At 41.7% G+C, this 25168-nt stretch overlaps 1 protein-coding gene across 1 annotated transcript; it reads right to left on the bottom strand.

Annotated features, from left to right (window-relative positions):
- Nucleotides 1–12: 12 nt before the first annotated feature.
- On the bottom strand, nt 13–22827 carry CDC23 (cell division cycle 23). Its single transcript, XM_045893129.3, has 16 exons — nt 22634–22827; nt 22480–22552; nt 18846–18983; nt 17304–17346; nt 16246–16351; nt 16008–16140; nt 14295–14472; nt 14111–14208; nt 13881–13962; nt 3326–3479; nt 3086–3205; nt 2458–2533; nt 2091–2152; nt 1884–1962; nt 1687–1806; nt 13–1485 (listed from the first exon to the last, which is right to left on the bottom strand). Exons 1-16 carry the CDS (start codon nt 22792–22794, stop codon nt 1315–1317), a joined length of 1794 nt encoding a protein of 597 aa, XP_045749085.1. The 5' UTR covers nt 22795–22827; the 3' UTR covers nt 13–1314.
- Between the last annotated feature and the right edge of the window lie 2341 nt (nt 22828–25168).

The raw sequence follows: 25168 nt of genomic DNA on the forward strand, positions 1-25168 counted from the left end.
TTTTTTTCACATTTTTTGTTTGAATTCCAAATTTAGCAAATTCATCAAAACAGGACTTAAAAAACAGGGAAAAAATTGAAAATTAAATATCATTTGGGGCCCTTAGAACCTTGCACAGGAATGGCAGTGGAGATGGGTAACGAGTGTACAGCTAAGCTAAGAAAAGCTTTGTAAGAAATGAATTCAAGGGACATTAGATACTCTAAGCCTTCCTTAATATAAAATGAAGTGTCATTCCTTAAGAGGTGTCTGGGTAACAAACCTGTTCTGGAAACAATAAAGGAAGGCTGGGCCCTGAGCTCAGAATAATCCATGGCATCTACAGTTCAAATTTATTACAGCAGACATTATAGTCATAGCATATTACCTCTTACTGAATACACATGCACAGACCTGAAACCCTCCAAGAACACAACAAGAATGATTCTCTACTTTGTCTAAACAAGTGAAGGGTGAAAAGAACAGTTTGTTGGAGATAATAGAGGGGAGAGAAAATTAACTATGTCAAAAATATTGATTACAACCGACCAGCTTGAGGTGAGTTTATTCTTGTCCATATAGCCACAAAATAACACTCCTGAATGTCCGTGAAATTATCTGTTACTCCTGCCTCCTTGCTTTGCTTTAGTAAGGGTATAGCTAACTCCACAGGCTCTTTTGCCATCAATGGTTCACTGCAAAGTAAGATTCTTTTTGTCCCTTCTTTGATTCAACTCTAGTAAGTTCCTTTCTATTTGAAAGCTTTTGGAAGAGTCCTTAAAATGATGTTTTAGAAGACCATCCCCACAAAGAACAGCTTCACTTTTCAAATATTCCCTCTGACAGCACAGTCATGCTCAGTAAATCCAAGAATGATGATGTCATGCCTACCCAGTGCCCTGACCTTCCTAGGGTACACAGTGCCCCTACTGCCTGCAGAGGGTAGAACAGCACACTTTTCTCCCTTCCATGCTTCTCTAAGAAATCTCACTCCCAGCAGCATTAAAACTTTGTTCCTGTAAGCCTTGCCTTTGCTAAAGTGCTGTTAAAGGGATGTTTTTTAGAGGCGGGGAAAAGATCTGGGAAGAAGGCCAAGATCCATAGCCACTCTCTGAACAGAAGGGAAATAGAAATGCTTCTAACCGGCAAAAGACAATTTCTGTTGCTGCCAGGATTCTTCCGTCAGTCTACACCAAGTTGATTCTATAAACTGTCCCCAAGGAGCTGTTCCATCTATACAAACAAAAAACCAAGGTCCTTGGAAGAACAGACGTGCCATTCCTTACACAGAGGTAAGGCTTAACGTGGGTCTAGTAATGGCTTAAAAGTAGCCAACTATGGTGTGACTGAAGACAGGTTGAGTGGAGAAACTCTGCGTGTGGGAGTATTGTTAGCAGATAGTGAGGCAGGGAGGAAAAAGGGAGCAGGCATCTCAGTAGAGGGAGTCTCGCCTTGGTTCCGAAGTTGTAGGATTTGCCGGAGCAAGGCCTTCCCTTCTTCCCGGGTCTGAAACAAAGTCAGGCAACTGTTTCAAAATATGTCCAAGGCTATTCTCAAAAAAAAGTTCTAAAATGCTGATGTGAAAGTTTCACGTATCAAGGCAGCCTTTCCACTTAGCTTCTCACCCATCTTCCACCCTCAGATCACAGTAAAGATCATAAGTTTGAGCCTAAAATCCAAACCCTTTAATAAAGAACTGCTACTCACATCGTTGAATGCACAACACTTTTGGGCACAAGTTGAAGCTTCATCCCACAGCTTGCACTTAAAATAGTACTGGGCCAAATAGCGGAAAGCAGTGCTCTCTTCTAGGTGCTCCACTATTTCCTAGAGAAGGAAAGCAGGAGTGACTGAGGTGGTCAGGATGAGATCAGCAACCCAATTCTCATGCTCATGACACATACCCCACAGGAATAGATATCTTGGATATATTTGATGTAACACTGGGCAGCTTGTTCTGACTCAGTCAATTGTTCATGAAGCCTACAAAATAAATTGGTCTGTAAGTACAATCGGATCTCAAAGAAAGCTAATGATAAAAAATAAAAGCACAAGATGCACAATACCAGAGAAGCCAACAGAAATAACAGCATTTCACTCCTTTCACTTACTTTGCCAGTTTCACCAGAGCCATTTTCTCCACATCTCCCACGGCATAAGCTCTCCAGTAACACTGTCAAAAAAATAAACTGGTCACTTTGACCATCGTCCCATGTACCATGACCTACCACATAAAGGCTAAAGTCCTACAAGCCGCCCAGAAGTGTGGACTTGCAGAATATAAAGCATTTTTACTAGACTGATATTCCCACTGATGATGTCAGCCCCACTTCGCTTTTTAGCCTATGAGCCTATAAATACTTAAGACTTTTGTACGTAGATAGATCAGAATGAAGGACAATTAGAGCACAGAGAGCCCAACCCTTCATCCAAACTGCTGATTTCCACTCAAATTCTCCAGGACCCAAATGCAGGTACCTTTTTGGCTTCCACTAATTGATTCAGTTTCTCATAACATTCTCCTAAAGCAACCAGCATACGAGAATCATTGGGCCTAAGAAAAAAGAGGAACAGGCATCTGAGCAAAGACTTTAAAAAAAACTAAAGTCCTCCCTTGAGGAAACACCATCACCGACCACTATTTCAAATCTATACAGTGATTGATCTTTAATCCAATACTTCATATAATTATATTATTTTGTGTTCACAATTATACTATTAACCCAAAAGAATACACTACATAAAAACGACCAAAAAGCATATGGCACGTTTAAACCCAGGTCTCTAAGAATCAAAACCATTCAATCACTGTGATTCTTCAGTAGCTATCAAAAGGTAAAGAAAAGGGGTGCCTGGGTGGCTCAGTTGTTAAGCGTCTGCCTTCGGCTCAGGTCATGATCCCAGGGTCCTGGGATCAAGCCCCGCATCGGGCTCCCTGCTCCATGGGAAGCCTGCTTCTCCCTCTCCCCCTGCTTGTGTTCCCTCTCTCGCTGTGTCTCTCTCTGTCAAATAAATAAATAAAATCTTTAAAAATAAAAAAACTTAAAAAAAGGTAAAGAAAAGTATGAGCTCGTCTCATAACACATCATTAACCGGTCAGACTTACCGAAGCTGATGGGCCCGTCTATAATAATAAAGGCAATAAAATGGCATCTTAAGGATTTCATAGGTCTGTCCAAGCCCATACCAGGCTCTGTAGTCCCGTTTATTGACCTCGATGGCATGTCTAAGAAATGGAAGAGAGACTGGTAAGAGGGCAGAATCAAGGTTAGCGATTTGTAGGCTCAAGAGAGGCTCCTAACATCATAGTAATCCCCTCCACCTCACCCCTCAACTAGAACCTCACCTATAAGCCTGAATAGCAGCAGATGTGTTCTTCATTTCCATGTATTCATGTCCCATCAGTGTCCAGGCCCCAAGATACCGAGGATTCAATTTCAGGGCTCTCTGGAAATATAAGGCTGCTTTCTCATGCTGAGAACGCAAACTATAATAATTACCTGATTGAAAAATAAAAAATATATATATGAATAACTGGACAGGTAAAAATGTAAGCCCACTAAAATAGCATTCCACAGAACAGGCATGAAACTATAACCCATTCCCCCAAGGTGTTTGAAGAAAAGCCAAATTGTACATAAAGGGAACATCATCATTCCCTTGGGAAATATAGTGCATCTATCACACATTCTGGTTTAAAAAAAAAAAAAAGGTGTTCCCTAACACTTAAAGTTTTTCTTCAGTTTATTTCATCTGGATATAGCATTTACCCACATTTTCTTTTTTTTTCTCCATTTTTAAAATTTAAATTCAATTAGCCAACATATAATACATTATTAGTTTTGATGTAATGTTCATTGATTCTTTAGTTGTGTATAACACCCAGTGCTCATCACATCACATGCCCCCCTTAATTATCCACATTTTCTTAACAAAGGGTAGGAAGGGACACCTGGGTGGCTCAGTCAGTTAAACGTCTGCCTTTGGCTCAGGTCATGATCTTGGGGTCCTGGGATCAAGTCCCACATTGGGCTCCTTGCTCAGTGGGGAGCCTGCTTCTCCCTCTGCTTGCCGCTCCCCTCCACTGCTTGTGTGCTCTCTGACAAATAAATAAAATCTTTAAAAAAACCAAACAACAAAAAAAAGGTAGGAAATTTCTATAGTATGCTTTAGATTGGTAGTTTTCCAACTATATTCCTAGGTTTCTTTTTTTTTTTTAAGATTTTATTTATTTATTTGACAGAGAGACAGCAAGAGCAGAAACACAAGCAGGGGGAGTGGGAGAGGGAGAAGCAGGCTTCCCACAGAGCAGGGAGCCCAATGCAGGGCTCAATCCTAGGACTCTGGGATCATGACCTGAGCCGAAGGCAGACGCTTAATGACTGAGCCATCCAGGCGCCCCTATTCCTAGGTTTCTAAAGAGGTACGTACCTCAAGGGATAAAAAGGCAGAGCTCTGAGCTCCTCCCTCCCACAAGAATCAAAGCAGGTCTACTAGCATCAGTCTTGAAAAGAACAAGTGAAAGTTTTGGGGATTCTGTGGAAGATTTTATTTGCAGAAAGGGTATAGAAGCCATTTGACTTATGTCAACTGGTAAACGGATAAACAAAATGTATATATCTAAACAATGGAATACTAGTCAACATTAAAAAGGAAAGAACTACTGATACATGCTACGACATGGGTAACTTCAGAAACAGCTAAGTGAAAGAAGCCAGACAATAAGACTAAATATTCCAAGATTCCATTTACATGAAAATTTCAAGAAAAGGCAAAATATAGAGTGAGAAGGCAAATCTGTGGCTGCTAGGGGATGCAAGGGGGACTGACTGCAAACACATTCAAGGGAACTTCCAAGGGTGCCAGAATATTCTAAACTGGATTTATGGCTATGGTTACACAACTCTATAAATTTATAAAAACTCATTGAACTGTAAACTTAAAGTTGGTAAATTTTATGGTATGTAAATTATACCTCAATAAGCTGTTTTTTTAATAAAGCTATTTTTAGAAAAAGAATAAACTATTTTTTTAAAAAAAGAACAACTGAATAAAGGGGATTAAAAGATACAAATTTCCAGTTATAAAGTAAATAAGTCACAGAAAGCAAAGTACAGCATAGGGAATACAGTCAATAATACTGCAATTGTATGGTGACTACGCTTATCATGGTGAGTGTTCAGTAATATAGAGAACTGTCAAATCTCTGTGTTGTACACCTGAAACTAATATAACATTAAACTTAATAACTGGGATGCCTGGGTGGCTCAGTTGGTTAAGCGTCTGCCTTTGGCCCAGGTCATGGTCCCAGGGTCCTGGGATCGAGCCCCACATCAGGCTCCCTGCTCAGCAAGGAGCCTGCTTCTCCCCCTGCCTCTGCTGCTCCCCCTGCTCTGTGCGCTCTCGCTCTCTCTCTCTGGCAAATAAATAAATAAAATCTTTTTTTTTTTTTTAAGATTTATTTATTTATTTGACAGAGAAAGACACAGCGAGAGAGGGAACACAAACAGGGAGTGGGAGAGGGAGAAGCAGACTCCCCGCCGAGCAGGGAGCCCGATGCGGGACTCGATCCCGGGACTCCAGGATCATGACCTGAGCCGAAGGTAGTCGCTTAACCAACTGAGCCACCCAGGCGCCCAAATAAAATCTTTTAATAAATAAATTAATTAATTAATTAAACTTAATAATAATTTAAAAACCCCACAAATCCTGTTTCTAATGTAGCTATGAAGCAGAATGTTTCTAATAGTAAAAATGAAAAAATAACCTAAATAGTCATTAGCTGGGGAGTACGGAAAGGGAAGGAATGAAAGCTGTATGTATGAACATGGTACATTTCTAGGCCAAAATATTGATTCCCCACCCAGAAAAAGGGATATAGCCCTATATAAGCCCTAGGTGCTAAAGGAGTGAGGATGATAGAGATATTAAAGAAGCCGGAACAAGCCAAGTTTTGAGCAAAGATCAAGTAGATGAGATTTTTTTTTTAATCTCATTTGGAAGAGCTAAAATATAATGAATGGTTACAACATGCTGGGCAAGCTACATTGGTATAAGTGGTTTCTAGGCATCAATTTATCTAATCCTCATGACAATTACCTGAGAGAAGGATCTACTATCCCTTTATTAATGAGAAAACTAGCATAGACAGGCTAAGTCCAAGGTCACACAGCTACTTGGTAGTACAACCAAGATTTAAACTTGAGTAGTCTGGTTCCAGATTCCAGACTTAACTATGCCATACTATAGTATATATGCTGTTACATATACATATATATATATATGTATACATATATATATACATACACATACATGCTGCCACTCAGAGATTGGAATTCCAGAAAAGACACAGAAGGAAACAATCAATTCATATCATGATATAAGAGCAGAAGCAAGGACTAAACAAACAGGAGATCCCTGACACCACTCTATTCATAAGAGCGTTCATTCTCTCAGAGGTCCTCAGTTTCTTTTCTTCTCTCCATTCTTCTTTCTCCTTTTTAATTCTTCTGAACTGGCTACAATGTGAAAGCTGAAGTATATTTTTTGTCATAAACTAATATTCCTTATTTTTTATTTTTAAAGTAGGTGGGCTAAATTCAACAAACATTTATTGACCATATGTCAGGCGCTGTGCTGGGCATTTACAGATATGCCGAGAAAAAAAACAGTTCATTGAGGAGTTCACCTCAAGGGGCGCCTGGGTGGCTCAGTTGGTTAAGCATCTGCCCTCACCTCAGGTCATGATCCCTGGGGCCTGGGATCAAGCCCCCTTCCCCCTGCCACCCCCGTCAGGCTCCCTGCTCAGCAGGGAGTCTACTTCTCCCTCCCTCCCCCCAGCCCCCCCAGTTATGCTTTCTCTTGCTATCTCTCTCTCTCAAATAAATAAAATCTAAAAAAAAAAAGTTCATCTCAAATGATTATTAAAAAAACAAAAACCTCCTAAATCATTACTCTTCATATATATGTCTCCTTTGATTTTAATTGGCTCTAAGTCAAGAGATGAAAAAAAGGATTGCTCCTTATCTCCCCGACCTCTGTTTCCTTTCTTCATGTACAGGGCACTGTTACCCATCCAGTTACCCAGTCATTAATTCCTGTTTGTTCTATTTCCTAAATATCTTCTAAGTCCAACAGCCTCTCTCCATCCCTCCTGCTAGTACCTCAGTGTAGGCTCTCATCATCATCCCTAGACGGGATTATTCCAAGTCTCCTAGCTGGTCTCCCTGCTTCTAGTCTTGCCCTTTTTCTAATCCTCCCAGCACACTGTCTCCAGTCATCATTTGAAAATGAAAATCTGGGGGCGCCTGGGTGGCTCAGTTGGTTAAGCAACTGCCTTCAGCTCAGGTCATGATCCCAGAGTCCTGGGATCAAGTCCCGCATCGGACTCCCTGCTCTGCGGGGAGCCTGCTTCTCCCTCTCCCACTCCCCCTGCTTGTGTTCCCTCTCTCGCTGTGTCTCTCTGTCAAATAAATAAATAAAATCTTTAAAAAAAAAAAAAAGAAAATGAAAATCTGGGCGGCTGGGTGGCTCAGTCGTTAAGCGTCTGCCTTCGGCTCAGGTCATGATCCCAGGGTCCTGGGATCGAGCCCCACATCGGGCTCCCGGCTCGGCGGGGAGTCTGCTTCTCTCTCTGCCTGCCGCTTCCCCTGCTTGTGGTCTCTCTGGCAAATAAATAAATAAAATGTTGAAAAAAGGGCGCCTGGGTGGCTCAGTTGGTTAAGCGACTGCCTTCGGCTCAGGTCATGATCCTGGAGTCCCTGGATCGAGTCCCGCATCGGGCTCCCTGCTCAGCAGGGAGTCTGCTTCTCCCTCTGACCCTCCTCCCTCTCATGCTCTCTATCTCTCATTCTCTCTGTCTCAAATAAATAAATAAAATCTTTAAAAAAAAAAAAATGTTGAAAAAAAATTTTTTTAGGGGCGCCTGGGTGGCTCAGTCATTAAGCGTCTGCCTTCGGCTCGGGTCATGATCCCAGGGTCCGGGGATTGAGCCCCACATCAGGCTCCTTGCTCCGTGGAAAGCTTGCTTCTCCCTCTCCCACTCCCCCAGCCTGTGTTCCTGCTCTCGCTCTCTCTCTGTCAAATAAATAAAAATTTTTTTAAAATCTTAAAAAAAAAAAAAAGATCTAGCCCCTTTTGAACATTCCCACCTCCCACACCGGAGCTACTTCAGGCACAACGCCTGTTTCATACTTCAGTGCCTCTGCAGTGCAATGCCCTTCCCAAGTCAATCCTTTTCCTCCCTTACTGAACTCTTTCACATCTGCTTAGCCTTCAAGGACCACCTTCTCAAGACTTCCCTAATCACAGGCTAGATTAGATATCTTTCCTATGTACCTTCTCAGCATCTTCGGTTTACCTCAATCCTAACACTCAACCCATTGCATTATAGTTATTTTCTTATTAGTCTTCCTCAATAGGCAATTAGGGTAGGTACTACAATACAAAGCACAGTGCCTGGCACTCAGAAGATGCTCAAAAGATGTTTTCTGAATAAAAGAGAGTTCTGCCCATAATAGACTTTATCTTTTTTTCATAATGCTGACAATGAATAGATCATTTATTACCACTCTCACCTATGTTCCAATATTACATTTTCCTATTACAATTTTTTTAATGCTTTTTTTCCCCATACTGAACAAAACAACTTCCTTAAGGGCTAGAAATAGTGAATTGATGGACTGAAATTCCTTTTTTTTTTTTTTAAGATTTTATTTATTTATTTGAGAGAGAGAGAATGAGAGAGAGCACATGAGAGTGGGGAGGGTCAGAGGGAGCAGCAGACTCCCCGCCGAGCAGGGAGCCCGATGCGGAACTCGATCCAGGGACTCCAGGATCATGACCTGAGCTGAAGGCAGTCGCTTAACCGACTGAGCCACCCAGGCGCCCGATGGACTGAAATTCTATCAGTTCAATTCTATCGATTCTTAATAAGAACTTCCTGACCTAGAAAGATACGAATATATGATCTCAACGCTGTATCATCAAACACCCAGCAATAGACATCTCCCTTTCGTTTCCAGGGAACCTAGGCGTTCAGTCACAAACAACCAAGCTTACTTTTTTTTTTTTTAGATTTTATTTATTTATTTGACAGAGAGAGACACAGCGAGAGAGGGAACACAAGCAGAGGAAGTGGGAGAGGGAGAAGCAGGCTTCCCGCAGAGCAGGGAGCCCGATGCGGGGCTCGATCCCAGGACCCAGGGATCATAACCTGAGCCAAAGGCAGACACTTAATGACAGAGCCCCCCAGGCGCCCCCCAAGCTTACTTTTATCCAAAAGTGGCCACTGATGTGTTGATGTCAACTGATGATCAGGTCACACTAGTGTGATGATCAGGGAGAGCTGCAGGCAGAGCAGGCAAAGGGAGAAGCAGAAGCCATTAAGGCCATGGTTCTCAACCACGGATGATTCTAACCCCAAGGGTTGGCAGTATCTGCATACATTTTTGGTTGTCACAACTGGGGAAAGGTTGCTGGCATCTAGTGAGTAGAAGAGGGGGATACCGCTAACACCCTACAATGCACAGGACAGCCTTCTACAAAAAAATTATCAGCCCAAAATGTCAATCGTGCAAAGACTGAAATACCATTATACAGAGAAACAGTGACCCTCATCTCTTTTCAGAGGTTTGAAAATCCTTATAAATTTTTTAGTAATATTAAGGTTAAACTATACACACTTTTGAACCACCCTTCACTGTTAAGAAGATATTACACAGGGGCGCCTGGGTGGCTCAGTTGGTTAAGCGTCTGCCTTCGGCTCAGGTCATGATCTCAGGGTCCTGGGATCGAGTCCCGCATCGGGCTCTCTGCTCTGTGGAGAGCCTGTTTCTCCCTCTCCCCCCGCTCTTCTCTCTCTCTCTCTTTCTCTCTCTCTGTCAAATAAATAAATAAAATCTTTAAAAAAAAAAAAAAGAAGATATTACACAGAAACAGTTGCATAAATATGCAAAAATAAATGTACATGTACACATACAAAAATGGCTCCTGATTGGATGATGCACCTGGGGATATCCTTATTTCTTTTTTTTGTTTTGTTTTGTTTTTTTGTTTTTTAAAGATTTTATTTATTTATTTATTTGACAGAGAGATAGCGAGAGCAGGAACACAAGCAGGGGGAGTGGGAGAGGGAGAAGCAGGCTTCCTGCCAAGCAGGATGTGGGGCTCGATCCCATGACCCTGGGATCATGACCTGAGCCGAAGGCAGACACTTAACAACTGAGCCACCCAGGCATCCGGATGTCCTTATTTCTTGACAAGTCTTCTCCCACTTCCCAGTGATTCCTTGTAATTAGAATATTGTTAAGGCTAGATCTCAAACCAAAAAAAAGGGCTTCTTTGGGGTGCTTCAGTGGCTCAGTCGGTTAAGCATCTGCCTTCGGCTCAGGTCATGCTCCCAAGGTCCTGGGGTCGAGCCCCATGTCAGGCTCCCTGCTCAGCAGGTGTCTGCTTCTCCCTCTCCCTCTGCCCCTCCCCCTGCTCATGCTCTCTCTCTCCCCTCCTCTCTCTCAAATAAATAAATAAAAATCTTTAAAAAGGGGCGCCTAGGTGGCTCAGTCATTAAGCATCTGCCTTCGGCTCAGGTCATGATCCCAGGGTCCTGGGATGGAGCCCTGCATTGGGCTCCCTGCTCAGCCAGGAGCCTGCTTCTCCCTCTCCACTCACCCTGCTTGTGTTCCCTTTCTCGCTGTCTCTCTCTCTCTCTGTCAAATAAATAAATAAATAATCTTAAAAATAAAATAAATTTTTTTAAATCTTAAAAAAGGGGGTTGCTTCTTGATGGTTTCATCCTCATAGTCGTATTTATCCTAGAAGCCACCTCTATTGAGGTATAATCGCAAACAAAGGCTTTAGCCAAGCATACCTCCTGGTAAAGGAGCCTCAAAGCTCACTGTGGGACATTCCCTGGCTGTAAGGACTTCACATCGGGTCCAGAATGTCTTAGAGACCAAAAGCCACCAATGGATGATGGGAAACTGACTTGTTTTTAAAAGATTTTATTTATTTATCAGAGAGAGAGAACGCACAAGCAGGGAGAGCTGCAGGCAGAGCAGGCAAAGGGAGAAGCAGGCTCCCCACTGAGCAAGGAGCCCGAAGCGGGACTCGATCCCAGGACCCTGGGATCATGACCTGGGCCAAAGGCAGATGCTTAACCGACTGAGCCACCCACGCATCCCAAGGGAAACTGACTTATTAAACACCAGGCAATGCTTACAGATATGCCTGAAATAATACTTAAAATGTGTCAAACTTTAAACCCAGCTACCCTTATGCCTGGACCTGACCATCATAACTTCTATAGAGCGTAACTGTTCAGAGGTCATGATCTTGCTTATTGGAGTCAACCAGATTTAAAAGATTCCCCTATCAAAAATGCAGAAGACAACTAGTTTACCAATGGCAGCTGTTTCATGAAAAAGGGGTAAGAAAAGCTGGGTGTGCTTTAGTCAGTCTAACTCAGACTGTTGAGGACAAAGCCTTGCCAGCAAACACGTCTGCCCCCAAAGCAGAATTAATAGCGCCCACCTGTGCTTTGCAATTGGCAAAAGTCTTAAAAATATTTATACTGACTCCAAATATGCCTTCCTCGTCCGATATGCCCATGGAGCAATTTAAAGAAAAGGGGATTATTATCAAGCCATAACTCCCCAATCAAATGGGCCTGAAATTCACACAAATTCAAAGGATGACCCTCCAAAACTGAATAGTCCTTAATATCCTGACTGCAGTGCAAGAAGGCCCAGTATTTGATGGCTGAGACCCAATGGCTAAGTGACTCTAACTTGTGTCCATGGCTCCCCCAAGCTGGATAGGCCGCTGTACTCCGGGTTTTGCCTGGATGCACGGACACATTGTTAAAACCATTACCATTATTAAACCCAGCTAACCTTCCAAATTTAAAATAATGGTGGACATGTTTTGTGTCTCATTGGTATGACCACCTGGCATCCATCTTTGTTCCCTCTTTAAGATTGGAGGATGGGGCGCCTGGGTGGCTCAGTCGTTAAGCGTCTGCCTGCGGCTCAGGTCATGATCTCAGGGCCCTGGGACCGAGCTCCACATCGGGCTCCCTGCTCGTCAGGAAGCCTGCTTCTCCCTCTCCCATTCCCCCTGCTTGTGTTCCTGCTCTCGCTATCTCTCTGTCAAATAAATAAATAAAATCTTTAAAAAAAAAAAAAAGATTGGAGGATGTTGTTTGACACAAAGAAGCTCTTAATAAGTACATGGTCAAATCCTTATATTACAATCAAAGTAACATTTCTCTATTAAATACTAAAGTAATACAAATGTGTAAAGCAGCTTTACAAAACAGAATGACATTAGGTGCTTTAACTGTTGCACAAGGCAGAACTTGCTCTATCATAAAAACAGAATGCTGTGCATACATTCCAGATTATCACAAAAATATTTCTGGGTTTTTAACTGACACGAATACTCAAATTGGCGTTTTAAATGATCTCTTTCCTTTAGTGACTGCTTTAAACTCCTGGACTGGAAGAAAATTATGGTCAACTATTAAGGATCTCTTTATTGGACTTCTCATTCTTATAGCCATACTAATCTTAATGCATTATCTTTTTCAGTATCTCTCTGCTTGGTGCTGAGACTCCGTCCCCACAATGACTTCACATCGACAGATGATCCCTCCTACTCAAAGAGATTCATATATGTTGACCGTGTTGGATTCAGCTGCCTCCCCTTTAATAACTCCCCTATATGTTCCCCAACTGACCAATGTTGACCTAGGTAGGGGCATCCCTACACCCCTACTCGGCAGGAAGAAGTTACAGAAGATGAGCCCTTCCACCTTCAACAACCTTAAAGATTTAAGGGTCAAAATTGTTCAGGGGCAAAATGATGAGGGAGCAGAAGGCAAGCTGAAGACAAAGCATAAGCTGACAGCCTACAACCTCCCCCTACCCCCTCACTCCCAGGTGGGACTTGTGTGACTTTCTTCCAGGAATCTCCCAACTATCTTAACGTTAATACCTTGCTAGAGGGGAAAACAACCTTAACTTGACAATGACAAGGCCTCCAGTATCTTGTAGGTCTGTCCTCTTTAGCATATGAAAGTCCTTTTGAAACCTCCCTTTTCCTTCCCCCAACTCCAAGTGTATAATCACCACTCCTCAAGACCCCAGTGCAGCAGCTCTTTCTGCCCACGGGTCCTGTACGGGTTCTTTAATAAAACCACCATTTTGCATGCGCACGCGCACACACACACACACAAAATGGTTCCTGAAACTGTTTTTATATAAACAAACAGTGGCCACAACTTAAATAGAAAATTATTACATAAAAATGATGGCACATCTATGTAATAAAATACTAAATAGCCATCAAAATAATACAAATCTGGATGTACTAAATAAAAAGAAAAGATACACTGTTAAGTTAAAAAAAAAAAAAAGAAGAAATTACAAATCATTGTGTGTAATGATTTGTTTTTGCAAGCAAATTATACACACACATGCACCCACACACATATTTTTAGTATTCACACAGAAAAATATTCTGGAGTCATGCTCACTGAACAATCTTGGGAGTGGGATTATACCCAGTTTTTACATTCTATAGTATATGATTTTGTTATCCTTGATGCTTTTATACTATTATTTTTACATGTGCATTACTTACAATAAAAATAAATCTTAAAAGAAAAAAAAAGTGGGCGCCTGGGTGGCTCAGTCGGTTAAGCGTCTGCCTTCAGCTCAGGTCATGATCTCAGGGTCCTGGGATCGAGCCCCGCATTGGGCTCCCTGCTCTGCGGGGAGCCTGCTTCTCCCTCTCCCACTCCCCCTGCTTGTGTTCCCTCTCTTGCTGTATCTCTCTCTGTTAAATAAATAAATAAAATCTTTAAAAAAAAAAAAAAAGAAGAAGAAAGTAGTGACTCTTACCAATTACACAGCATGTTTCTACACGATATTTATCTATCTCACAGAGGTTGTGAGCCAGATAACTCAACTCAGACTTCATGCTCTGGAAGAAAAGAGAAAGACAATCTAAGCATGAATGAGGAATATCCCGACCTATTTTTCTTATAGCTAACGCAACTCAGTGACAATCCAACCCAGGAGATTAAAGCACAAAAGAGCCTGACCAAGTCTAAGAAAAAGAAGCAGCTCACCCTCACATAAAGAAGGTTGGAGAATGTGTCCATATTTTCAATCCTGTAAGGATCTTGTTTCCTTAGCTCATTAAAAATAGAAAGGGCTTTGTCAATATCTGTAGAAAGAAGATAAGAAAGTTTAAAAAACAACACAGTGCTACCTTCAGGATTTGATGGTATTTCATTATCCTTATTCACTCACCTCTGATATTGTGATAGGCAACTGCAATTTGGGAAACAATATATGAGCTCTTAGAGAAGCCCACATCAATGAGATTCTGATACTTTTGCAGGGCCTCCTCTATCAACTGCAACTCTGTGTATATATGAGCCAGAAAAAACTCTTTCATCCAGGTGTCTGGCAAAGACAGGAACTTCAGCTGGCAGCAGGAGAGAGAGGGACACACTTAATATACTTTGACCTCTCTTCCAAATGAACATCAAGGAACTATCTTTATTGTCTAAAGAAATTTATCACCAAAACTTTATGAGAGCGCCTAACAATGAACACAGGGCAATTCAATTAAGTGAAGAGGACTCACAAACATAGTAGAGAGGAATGACCTAGTTGAGGAAGACTTCAAAGAAAAGATAGGATTTCAGGTGAGTCTTAGAGGATGGGTAGAACTTGGAAAGAAAAAAGAGAGAGGAAGAGTAAAAAAGAACGTTCTAGGCAGGGCAACAACATAAAGACAGGCAAAACAATCCTGATGAGTGTGCGTGAATTGGATGAGGAAGCTAGCTTAGTTTAAGGGGAGGCTATGTGCTCAAAAGTAGTGAAAAAATAAGACTGAACTGGTAGGGCAGGTCCTATGGTGCAATAGGAAGTGGGATACAATAGGAAACCACTACAATTTTTGGCAAGAGAATGACACAATGACATGGGTGTTTTAAGAGTAAGTTTGAAAACAGTATACACAATGGCTTGGGAAGGGGAGTGTATAAATGGAAAAGCTAGATAGAAAAGCAGCTATTAATTATAAGTAATCCAAATCTAAGTTGAAAACCAAGATGGCAAAGAAAACCAAGAGAAAGAGATGCATACAAGAAGGAAACCAGGGGAAGGTCTGGCAACTGACTAGAAGAAAGGAGATTAAGAGGAAGAACAAATGTGACTGTGCAGCATTAAGACTGGGTGTCTTGAGAAACAGTGATGCTGTCAAGAGAGTCTCTCAAGCTGGGAGGAAGAAAGAGAATTTGTCAGGCAAGATCAGAAACTTGGTTTTGCATATATTGAGTTCAGAGATAAATTTTCAATGAAAGTCTAGTAGGAAGTTAGAGATAATGAATAGGAATAAACCAAAGTAAGATTTCAGACACAGATTTAGCAGCACATATCATTATTGGGGGACATCAACCAGCCTTTGGCTCTTTAAAGCCAACAAAATGAAGTATATAATCAATTCCATTAACTACTGAAGAATGGCAAAATAAACTCTATAGACAATGTCCTCTAACAATGACTAATAAAATGATGGCAGTTTACATTATTTCATTAATTAACAAATCTATAAATCTTTAGAGTCCTAGGAAAGCTCAGAAGAGACCTTAAAAATGTTTTTAATACAATCCTTGATATCAGAGAAACCTGTCCTATGGCATCTTTGGAATAAGGAAACAAAGTACACTAACATTTAGTGTATACAATAAGTTACAGTAAAACTTGAATGTGAAAACATGAAATAAAGAGAAGATACTCTAATATAACTACACCCAAATCCAACAGCAACTACCAGCCAAAAGCCAGACATTAGACTTTCAAATGAAGACTGAAATTCCAATAGTGAAAGAGATTAGAGAAGGAGCAAAGACCTAGCTACAAGCAAAGGTTTAGCAAACCTCTCTCCTCCGATCCCATTACAGAATTACATAAGACTTGGAGCAGAGGGTCTTTCACATAAATTTCTCAATTTACCATCTCTTTGTCTGTAATCAAGTTACAGAGTTCTAGCCAGGCTCCCCAATGCAAAGGCAAAACATGAGTAGCCTCCACAAACACATCAATGGCCTCTTTCACCAGGTCCAGTTTTCGAAGCACCACACCGTATCTAGGAAGGTAAGAAACAATTACAGGAGAAATTAATGTTTCATAACACCTCCCTTCTACTCAGAAGAAAATGTTATAGAAAAATCCAAATTACTCTAACACTTACAGATAAAGGCCAAATCCATCAAGTTCCCGAGCCTGGTGTTTTTTGCTGAGTTCCACTCTCAATTCTCTAAGTGCCTCATTTTTCACTTGTCCTTTCTCCAGGGGACCTAGGAAACAAAATCTCAGCTCTAAGGAAAGACTGCTAATGGTCATTTCGTAGACCTAGACGTTCCTTTTGAGCATCAACCAAAGTTACAACTGGAACTTAGAGCAAATGCTGAGAAGTGGACAACATCTTACACAATCCATTTACTTTTTCCAGAAATTACAACTGATAACTGGTCTGCAGTCATATTTTGTTAGGCTCAAAGAGGTTTTTTGTTTGTTTATTTGTTTGTTTTTTAAAGATTTTATTTATTTATTTGACAGAGAGAGGCACAGCGAGAGAGGGAACACAAGCAGAGGGAGTGGGAGAGGGAGAAGCAGGCTTCCCACAGAGCAGGGAGCCCGATGCAGGGCTCGATCCCAAGACCCTGGGACCATGACCCGAGCCAAAGGCAGACGCTTAACGACTGAGCCACCCAGGTGCCCGTTTGTTTGTTTGAAGATTTATTTATTTATTTTAGACAGAGAGAGATAGAGTGTAAGTGGGGGGGCGGGGAAGGAGAGAGAGAAAGAGAGAGAATCTCAAGCAGATTCCCAGCTGAGCGTGGGGCTCAACCTCAGGACCCTGAGATCATGATCTGAGACGAAATCAAGAGTCAAACACCCAATGAACTGAGCCACCCGGGCGCCCCAGGCCCGCGGAGGTTTTTAAAAATTTGAAATAGTTATCAATGTTTAAAAATCACAAGCCTCAACTAAAAACCTGAATTTCCAGCTTCAGGTTCCAAAGAATGGGGTAGGGCCAAGGGAAGAAAGCCTTGACAACCCTAGGCCCACATTTCCTCAAGGCAGCCCTCAGCCAGAGGTATGTAACAAGCAGGAAATTGTGCTCTCTCATTTTTAACAGTCCTCCTAGGTCCACTTCACACATTTATATTACCTGCCTGGCTCATATAGGCATTTGAGTGTGTAACCCCTGCTTTAGTCCAAAAGATAAGGGAAAGAAATTCATACCTAGGCTATCAACTGTTTCATCGTCCTTCTTCTTTTCTCCAGACTGTAAGAGAAAATCAACAAAAAGGTCTTACCTCAGTTTATTTTGAAACTCATTCTAAAACTAGCAACCTGATTCCAGCTAAAGGGCCCAAGTCCAACCAAATGGCAAATACTACTAGTCACTACTCTTATTTTTTATTTATTAAAGATTTATTTATTTATTTTAGAGAGAGACAGAGACAGAAGGAGAGACAGAGAGAGAGCAGGGGGGAGGAGCAGAGGGAGAGTCCTAAGCAGACTCTGAGCTGAGTGCGGAGCCCAACATGGGGCTGGATCCTACAACCATGAGATCAAACCAGAGCGGAAACCAAGAGTCAAAGGCTCAACCAACTGCGTCACACTGGTGCCCCACAGTCACTACTTTTAAACAACAATTCAAGGGCTCCCAATGGTCAAATCTGGAATAATCTGAGCACCAAACTAATTAAGTACAGTACTAAATTATAAACGATTAAAAAAATATAGGAATCTTTGATATTAAACAAATAAATGGAGAAGGGGAGGGAAAGCTCACATATAGTAGAACGCCAAGTGGCAAGTAGTAAATGTGGAGAGAACACTGGCATGGAAAATCATCATTTTGCAACATCATAGTAAAGAATACTTCAGGCAAGAATGAACAATGACTATTTAGGTCATTGACATTTTATGGCTATCACAAAAAATACTTTAACATCCCTATTCATATATCCTTGTGCATATATTGAAGTATTTCTACTGGACAAGTTAAGTTTTTTAAAGTAGAATTATCTGGTCACAGTATTTCAAATGGACATAATCTGCCAAAATTGACTTCTAAAACGTCTTTACCAACTTTTACTACTAAAATAGGGAGTCTACTGCCTCACACCTTTGTCAATAATGATTATTATCAGGGCACATGGCTGGCTCAGTCAGAAGAGCACGCGACTTGTGATCTTGGACTCGTGAGTTATAAATAAAACTTAAAAAAATATATTGTCAATTTTTTTTAAAGATTTTATTTTTTTTAAGTAATCTCTACACCCAGTGTGGGGCTCAAACTCATGACCCCAAGAGATCAAAAAGTCCCATACTCCGCGGACTGAGCCAGCCAGGCGCCCTTATCAATAGTTTTAATATTTTCTTTTATACTGTCACTTTTTAACTTTATTTATGATAGCTTCTTTATTACTGTTAAGTATTTATAAAGTACAGTTAACAAGTAGACTACTGCTAAACTATTTAAAAGATTAAAATTTGGGGTGCCTGGGTGGCTCAGTCGTTAAGTGTCTGCCTTCGGCTCAGGTCATGATCCCAGAGTCCTGGGATCAAGCCCCGCATCGGGCTCCCTGCTCAGTGGGGAGCCTGCTTCTCCCTCTCCCACTCCCCCTGCTTGAATTCCCTCTCTCGCTGTGTATCTCTATCAAATAAATAAAATCTTTTTAAAAAATAAATAAACAAAAGATTAAAATTTTCCCCCTTGGTATTAAATATGGATGCTTCACTGAAGGCAGAATGACATCTTAAAATGGCCCTCACCAGATATCTGGAATACATGTATAGGAAATAGGCTTTCTTGCTATTGCAGCCATGCAGGAAATGTGCTGCTCGATCATACTCTTTAACATCAAAGTAGGCTTTGGCCAGGGTGTAAGCATCCATATCCTGGGCATCCTCCTAGAAGAGAGACAAATATGTTAAGTGTTAGAGAATCAGACAATAAAAATTCAAATTCAAGAAGCATATTCATTTAAAAAAAAAAAAGAAGATATTCATTAACTTCAAGATGTAAGAAAAAGTATTTTCTTCCTCCCCAAAACCTAGCATATATATTTACATATACATATATATGTAAATTACTTTTGTATATTATTTTATTATAAACTAAGGTTATGAAAAAAAATTTTTTTAAGATTTTATTTATTTATTTGAGAGAGAGAGAATGAGAGAGAACACATGAGAGGGGGGTGGGTCAGAGGGAGAAGCAGACTCCCTGCCGAGTAGGGAGCCCGATGTGGGACTCGATCCAGGGACTCCAGGATCATGACCTGAGCCGAAGGCAGTCGCTTAACCAACTGAGCCACCCAGGTGCCCAGTTATGAAAATTTTTTTAAAGATTTTATTTATTTGATAGAGACAGAGAGAGAAGGAGAGAGAGAAAGAGAGAGAGAGAGAGAGAGAGCAAGGGGAGGGGCAGAGGGAGAGTGAGAAGCAGGCTCCCCGCTGAGCAGAGAGCCTGATGTGGGGCTCAGTCCCAGGACCCTGAGATCATGACCTAAGCCGAAGGCAGATGCTTAACCGACTGAGCCACCCAAGTGCCCCCCAAGGTTATGGAAATTTTTTTCAAAATAAAAAGTTGGGAAAAAAAATAAAAATTTAGGGCGCCTGGGTGGCTCAGTTGGTTAGGCGACTGTCTTCGGCTCAGGTCATGATCCTGGAGTCCCTGGATCGAGTCCCGCATCGGGCTTCCTGCTCGGCAGGGAGTCTGCTTCGTCCTCAGACCCTATCCCCTCTCAGGTGTTCTCTCTCTCTCATTCTCTCTCTCTCAAATAAATAAATAAAATCTTTAAAAAAATAAAATAAATAAAATAAATAAAAATTTAAAAAACTAAACCAAGACACTTAGAAACGTGTACTGTTTCTTTAAATGCTGTGGGAAGTTGTATAGGCTTTAGTGTTAGGGACCTGGATTCAAATTCTGATTCCTTGATTTCCTGGTTTCATGACATTAATAGGGAAGTTACTTAGTTTCTCTGAGAATTCCCTTCTTCATCAGTAAAATGGAGCAAGTAGTACAGATTTGAGGAGGAAAAAGTGGAAAAGTAATGGAAAATGTCTAGCATTAATATCTGCCATTTGCTTCTTCTAGGCTTTCAAATATGTACAAAAATGCAATATACTGGGATGCTTGGGTGGCTCAGTTGGTTTAAGCATCTGCCTTCAGCTCAGGTCATGATCTCAGGGTCCTGGGATAGAGTCCCCCATCAGGCTCCTTGCTCAGCGGGGAGTCCGCTTCTCACTCTGCCTGCCCCCCCCGCTCATGCTCTCTCTGACAAATAAATGAATAAAATCTTTTAAAAATGCAATATACTGTGCAATTACTTATATTTTTTATACTTCAAAAAGTTCTGACGTGTTAGTATTGCAAAAGGCATAGAACACAGACATAATTCTGGATATAAATAAAAGAGATGATGCATATTTAAGTTTAAAAAGAATATAATCCCCCCAAATTCTAGGGGTAGGTTGATTAAAACTTTATTTTTTAAGAATTTTTTTTTTTTTAAAGATTTTATTTATTTGACAGAGAGAGACACAGTGAGAGAGGGAGCACAAGCAGGGGGAATAGGAGAGTGAGAAGCAGACCTCCCACCCAGCAGGGAGTCCAAGGAAGGGCTCAATCCCAGGACCCCGGGACCATGATCCGAGCTGAAGGTAGACGCCCAACGACTGACCCACCCAGGTGCCCCATGATTAAAACTTTAATAAATTTATTCTCCTTATCCTTCTCGCTGCAAATATTACCAGAACAAAATTGGAATCAAAACATATTCAGTGTTTTCTTCATTGGAACAAGTCCTAAATGTGTCCATTCAGCTTAGGGGTCTACCGGCCTTTTTCACATCCACTCACCATTTTCTTATTTCCTTCCCCACCCCTTCTCATCTCCATTATACCTTTTGGAGTAGGAAATATTCACTGTTTTTAAGTGTGTGTGCGCGCGTTGGGGGGGGGGGGGCGGACGGAGGAGGGTCAAGAAATGGCATCTTCAGGAAAAACAAAATAGATTATGATGAAAACCATTCAGACTACACAGACTATGTAAAAATACCTGCTATATAGATCATACATAAAATATATTCACATCTAATTTTCTCAATATCCCCTTAAAGTAGATACTATTAATATCTGCATTTCACAAATGAAAAAACTATGGCTCAGGATATTATGTAAGTTGCCAAAAGTCACTAGTGTAGCTGAGATTTGAACGCAGAACTATCTGAATCCAAAGCCAGTTTCGCACTGTTGTTAAAATCTTTGATTCTTCTCGGGACTCCTGGGTGGCTCAGGCGGTTGAGCCTCTGCTTTCAGCTCAGGTCATGATCCCAGGGTCCTGGGATGGAGTCCCGCATCGCATCGGGCTCCTTGCTCAGCGGGGAGTCTGCTTCTCCCTCTCTCTGCCGCTACCCCTGCCTGTGCTCTCTCTCTCTGACAAATAAATAAATAAAATCTATAAAAAAGGGGGGGCGTCTGGGGGGCTCAGTCGTTAAGCGTCTGCCTTCGGCTCAGGTCCTAATCCCAGCGTCCTCGGATCGAGCCCCACATCCGGCTCCCTACTCAGCGGGAAGCCTGCTTCTCCCTCTCCCACTCCCCCTGCTTGCGTTCCCCTCTCTCACTGTGTCTCTCTCTGTCACATAAATAAAAAAAAAAATCTAAAAAAAAAAAAAACACAACCATTTTGTTCCAAGGGTCATGCTGGTTCTTGGCTCAGGAATGATATATATATTTGTTCTTTCTGAAATTGCTTTTCCTTTGGGGGATTATTAGAATTTCACAATAGGGGTGAGGACATTTGGGAACCAAAGTGATGCTCTAATTCAATGTTTCCCAAAGGGTGGCAGATGTGTATGGTACTCAGGACGGTTTCAGGGATTATACAGATGAGTAAAATTAAAAATAAGTATTTGTGGGGCGCCTGGGTGGCTCAGTCATTAAGCGTCTGCCTTCGGCTCAGGTCCTAATCCCAGCGTCCTCGGATCGAGCCCCACATCCGGCTCCCTACTCAGCGGGAAGCCTGCTTCTCCCTCTCCCACTCCCCCTGCTTGTGTTCCCTCTCTCGCTGTCTGTCAAATAAATAAAATCTTAAAAAAAAAAAAAAAAACTTTGATTCTTCTCATCGTTAAGGACATTGTCTGGGCTACAAAACCTTAAAAGGTTGAAATCTTAAGCAAGGACTGTTTACTAATTCTCTCCAGCTTAAGTAAAGCACCACCAAATCTTTACAAAGATCAACAAAACCACACCGATAAAATCGCTTAAAACATTCAGCTCTTTAAATGCTTGAATTCCCTCCACAAACATTCCTGATAAGCAGGAGGCTCCCATCCAGCGACAGGGTACTCGGTAACTCTTCGGGTTGATGAGGAGCGCTGGCAGTGATGGAAGTCCTTACCTCTGTAATAGGCGGCGGCGGCTGCAGCTCGGCCAGAGGCAAGGCGGGGAGGGAGAAGGCCAACTCCGCGGACCTGGAACACCCAAACTGAATTAGCTCCAAAGCCCCAAAGGCCAAGGATCCAAGTCTAGTCCCTTCCGACCCCGACTCTCACCATTTGCTACTGTGCAGTAGGCCCCGCTCCCGAGTAAGGCCTGCGATGAGTAGCAGCTGCTTCTTAATTTCTCGCAAATTTGAGAAATCGCTGGTCGCTGACAGGACCGGCACCACCGCAGCAGTCACAGCCACCGGGACTATAGAGGGACTCGCAGCCATTTTTCTGTCTCGCCACTCCAACCAATCACCAGCGATAATGCTAGCGGTCCGTCCGCACCAAAAAAGTCAGCCAGTTATTGGTAGGTTTCTGCTCCAGGATATCCAATCAGAGGTGCTACTTCTCGCAACGTCACCATGAGGCCGGGAAAGAAGAGACAATCCCATCTCCGATTGGTCAAGAGCTACTGGGGCGGGAAAGTTAGAACTAGAGAGGGTGTAGGGAAAAAAAAAAAAAAAGGCATCGTCTCTGGGCGGGGCAAAGAAGGACGAGCAACTAGAATAGGTGGATTGGGAAACTGGGGCTGGGAGTAGGGGCAAGAAAGGGTGCAGACGAGAAAATGCCCTGCACTTTAGCGGTGATGTGGCTGGACGAGAGAGTGTTGTCTGTGGGCAGATTCTGTGCTCCTGGACGGCGAAATGATGTACGTGTCTAGCAAGGTTGCCAGCTGTCCTCTGGATTTTTCCTTGAGTAGGAGGCTGTATGGCCACAGATGGAGAATCCTTCCTCTTTATCCACCCCAGAGAGGATAAGGATAGTTAACATTTATTGAGGGTTTACCCTATAACAGAACAGGTTCTGTACTTTTTACAAGTGTGGTCTGGTTTAACCTTTAAAACAGCTCTATGATATTCGTATCATCCCAATTTTACAGATAAAATGGAACCTCAGGGAGTTTCTATCACTTTTCCAAGGAGAGAGTCTAGATTATAAGCCAGATCTACCCCTAGTGTTCTTAAACATTACGTGAACATTTTCAACCTTTTTGTTGTTGTTGTTTTTAAACCTTTCATAGTAATATATGACTTTACCAGCTCTCTTGAGAATTTTTCAAATCATTTGTCATTCCTTGGGTGTTATATAGAAGTGCTTTAGGTTAAAGCCTGTTGTTTTAGATTAGTATATATTATTAAAATACATCTATATGTAATATTAAAGATTGTATAATAAAGTCAACTTTATTGCACTGTAATATATAGTATGTGAAGGCAGAATTCTACTTTTTTCTTGTTACACAAATAATGTACACTTTACACTTGTTTTAGATTTATAATTTAAGAAAAAAAGCGTGATTTGTTAGCAAGTACAAAAATTGCATTTTATCATACCCATGTGTATATCTTTTTTCTTTTCTTTTTTTTTTATCAGAGAGAGAGCGCGCGCATGCAGAAGCGGGGGGAGCAGCAGGCCCAGGGAGAAGCAGACTCCCCGCTGAGCAAGAGCCGGCTATGGGACTCCATCACAGGACCCTGGAATCACTGTCCCATCTGGAATCATGACTTGAGCCGAAGGCGGACCTTAACCGACTGAGCCACCCAGGAGTCCCACCCATGTGTTTGTATACTCAGTATAAACTGGATATATACTGACATGTAGGATGAAATGTAATTGTTCGTGGCTTTATAGGTAGTCAAATAATGCTTCATGACTTGTTTAGAATTCTTATGTTTCCCTTTAAAATACCACATTTTTGGGGGTGTCTGGGTGGCTCAGTCGGTTGGTCGACTGCCTTCGACTCAGGTCATGATCTCAGGGTCCTGGGATCGGCCCCTCATTGGGCTCCCTGCTCGGAGGGGAGTCTGCTTCTCCCTCTCCCTCTGCTGCTCCCCCTACTTGTGCTCTCTCGCTCTGTCTCTGTCAAATAAATAAAAATAAAATCTTAAAAATAAAATAAAATAAAATCTTAAAAATAAAATAAAATATCACAGTTTTTACAATTGTATATGATTTTATAATTTTTTATGTCTTTTTAAATAATAAAATAGAGAAGATTTCAATGCTTTTGGCAAGTACTTATCTACAAACAACACATTTTGGGTGCAACCAGTCTTTTGTCACAATGAATGAAAACCTAAATTGGATAGAATTGTCATACATTTTTTAAACAATATTTAAAACTATAGTTCTAAAAACAAAAAACAAAAAAAAACTGGGGCGCCTGGGTGGCTCAGTCGTTAAGCGTCTGCTTTCGGCTCAGGTCAGGATCCCAGGGTCCTGGGATCGAGCCCCGCATCGGGCTCCCTGCTCAGTGGGAAGCCTGCTTCTCCCTCTCCCACTCCCCCTGCTTGTGTTCCCTCCCTCGCTGTGTCTCTCTTTGTCAAATAAATAAATAAAATCTTTTAAAAATAAAAATAAAAAATAAAAAAAAACTATAGTCATTCTAGTAGTATCATTGTTTTGTATTATGTTTTTTAATGTAATGTTATATAATACTTATTCCTAGGGGCGCCTGGGTGGCTCAGTTGGTTAAGCGATTGCCTTCAGCTCAGGTCATGATCCTGGAGTCCCGGGATCGAGTCCCGCATCGGGCTCCCTGCTCAGCAGGGAGTCTGCTTCTCCCTCTGACCCTCCTCCCTCTCATGCTCTCTGTCTCTC

This window comes from Mirounga angustirostris, unplaced genomic scaffold, assembly GCF_029215605.1.
Source record: "Mirounga angustirostris isolate CCGP_5_RB_7025 unplaced genomic scaffold, mMirAng1.0.hap1 SCAF_7, whole genome shotgun sequence".
Classification (NCBI taxonomy): Eukaryota; Metazoa; Chordata; class Mammalia; order Carnivora; family Phocidae; genus Mirounga; species Mirounga angustirostris.

Bases quoted from the DNA above. Each gene is read 5' to 3' on its own strand.
- CDC23 (XM_045893129.3), bottom strand. From the start codon at position 22,794: ATGGCTGCGAGTCCCTCTATAGTCCCGGTGGCTGTGACTGCTGCGGTG. The intron at 2,153-2,457 runs GTACCTGCATTT...TTTTTTTGACAG, and splicing joins AATTAGTGGAAGCCAAAAAG to TGTTACTGGAGAGCTTATGC. The intron at 1,807-1,883 runs GTATGTGTCATG...TTCCTTCTCTAG, and splicing joins AAGATATCTATTCCTGTGGG to GAAATAGTGGAGCACCTAGA.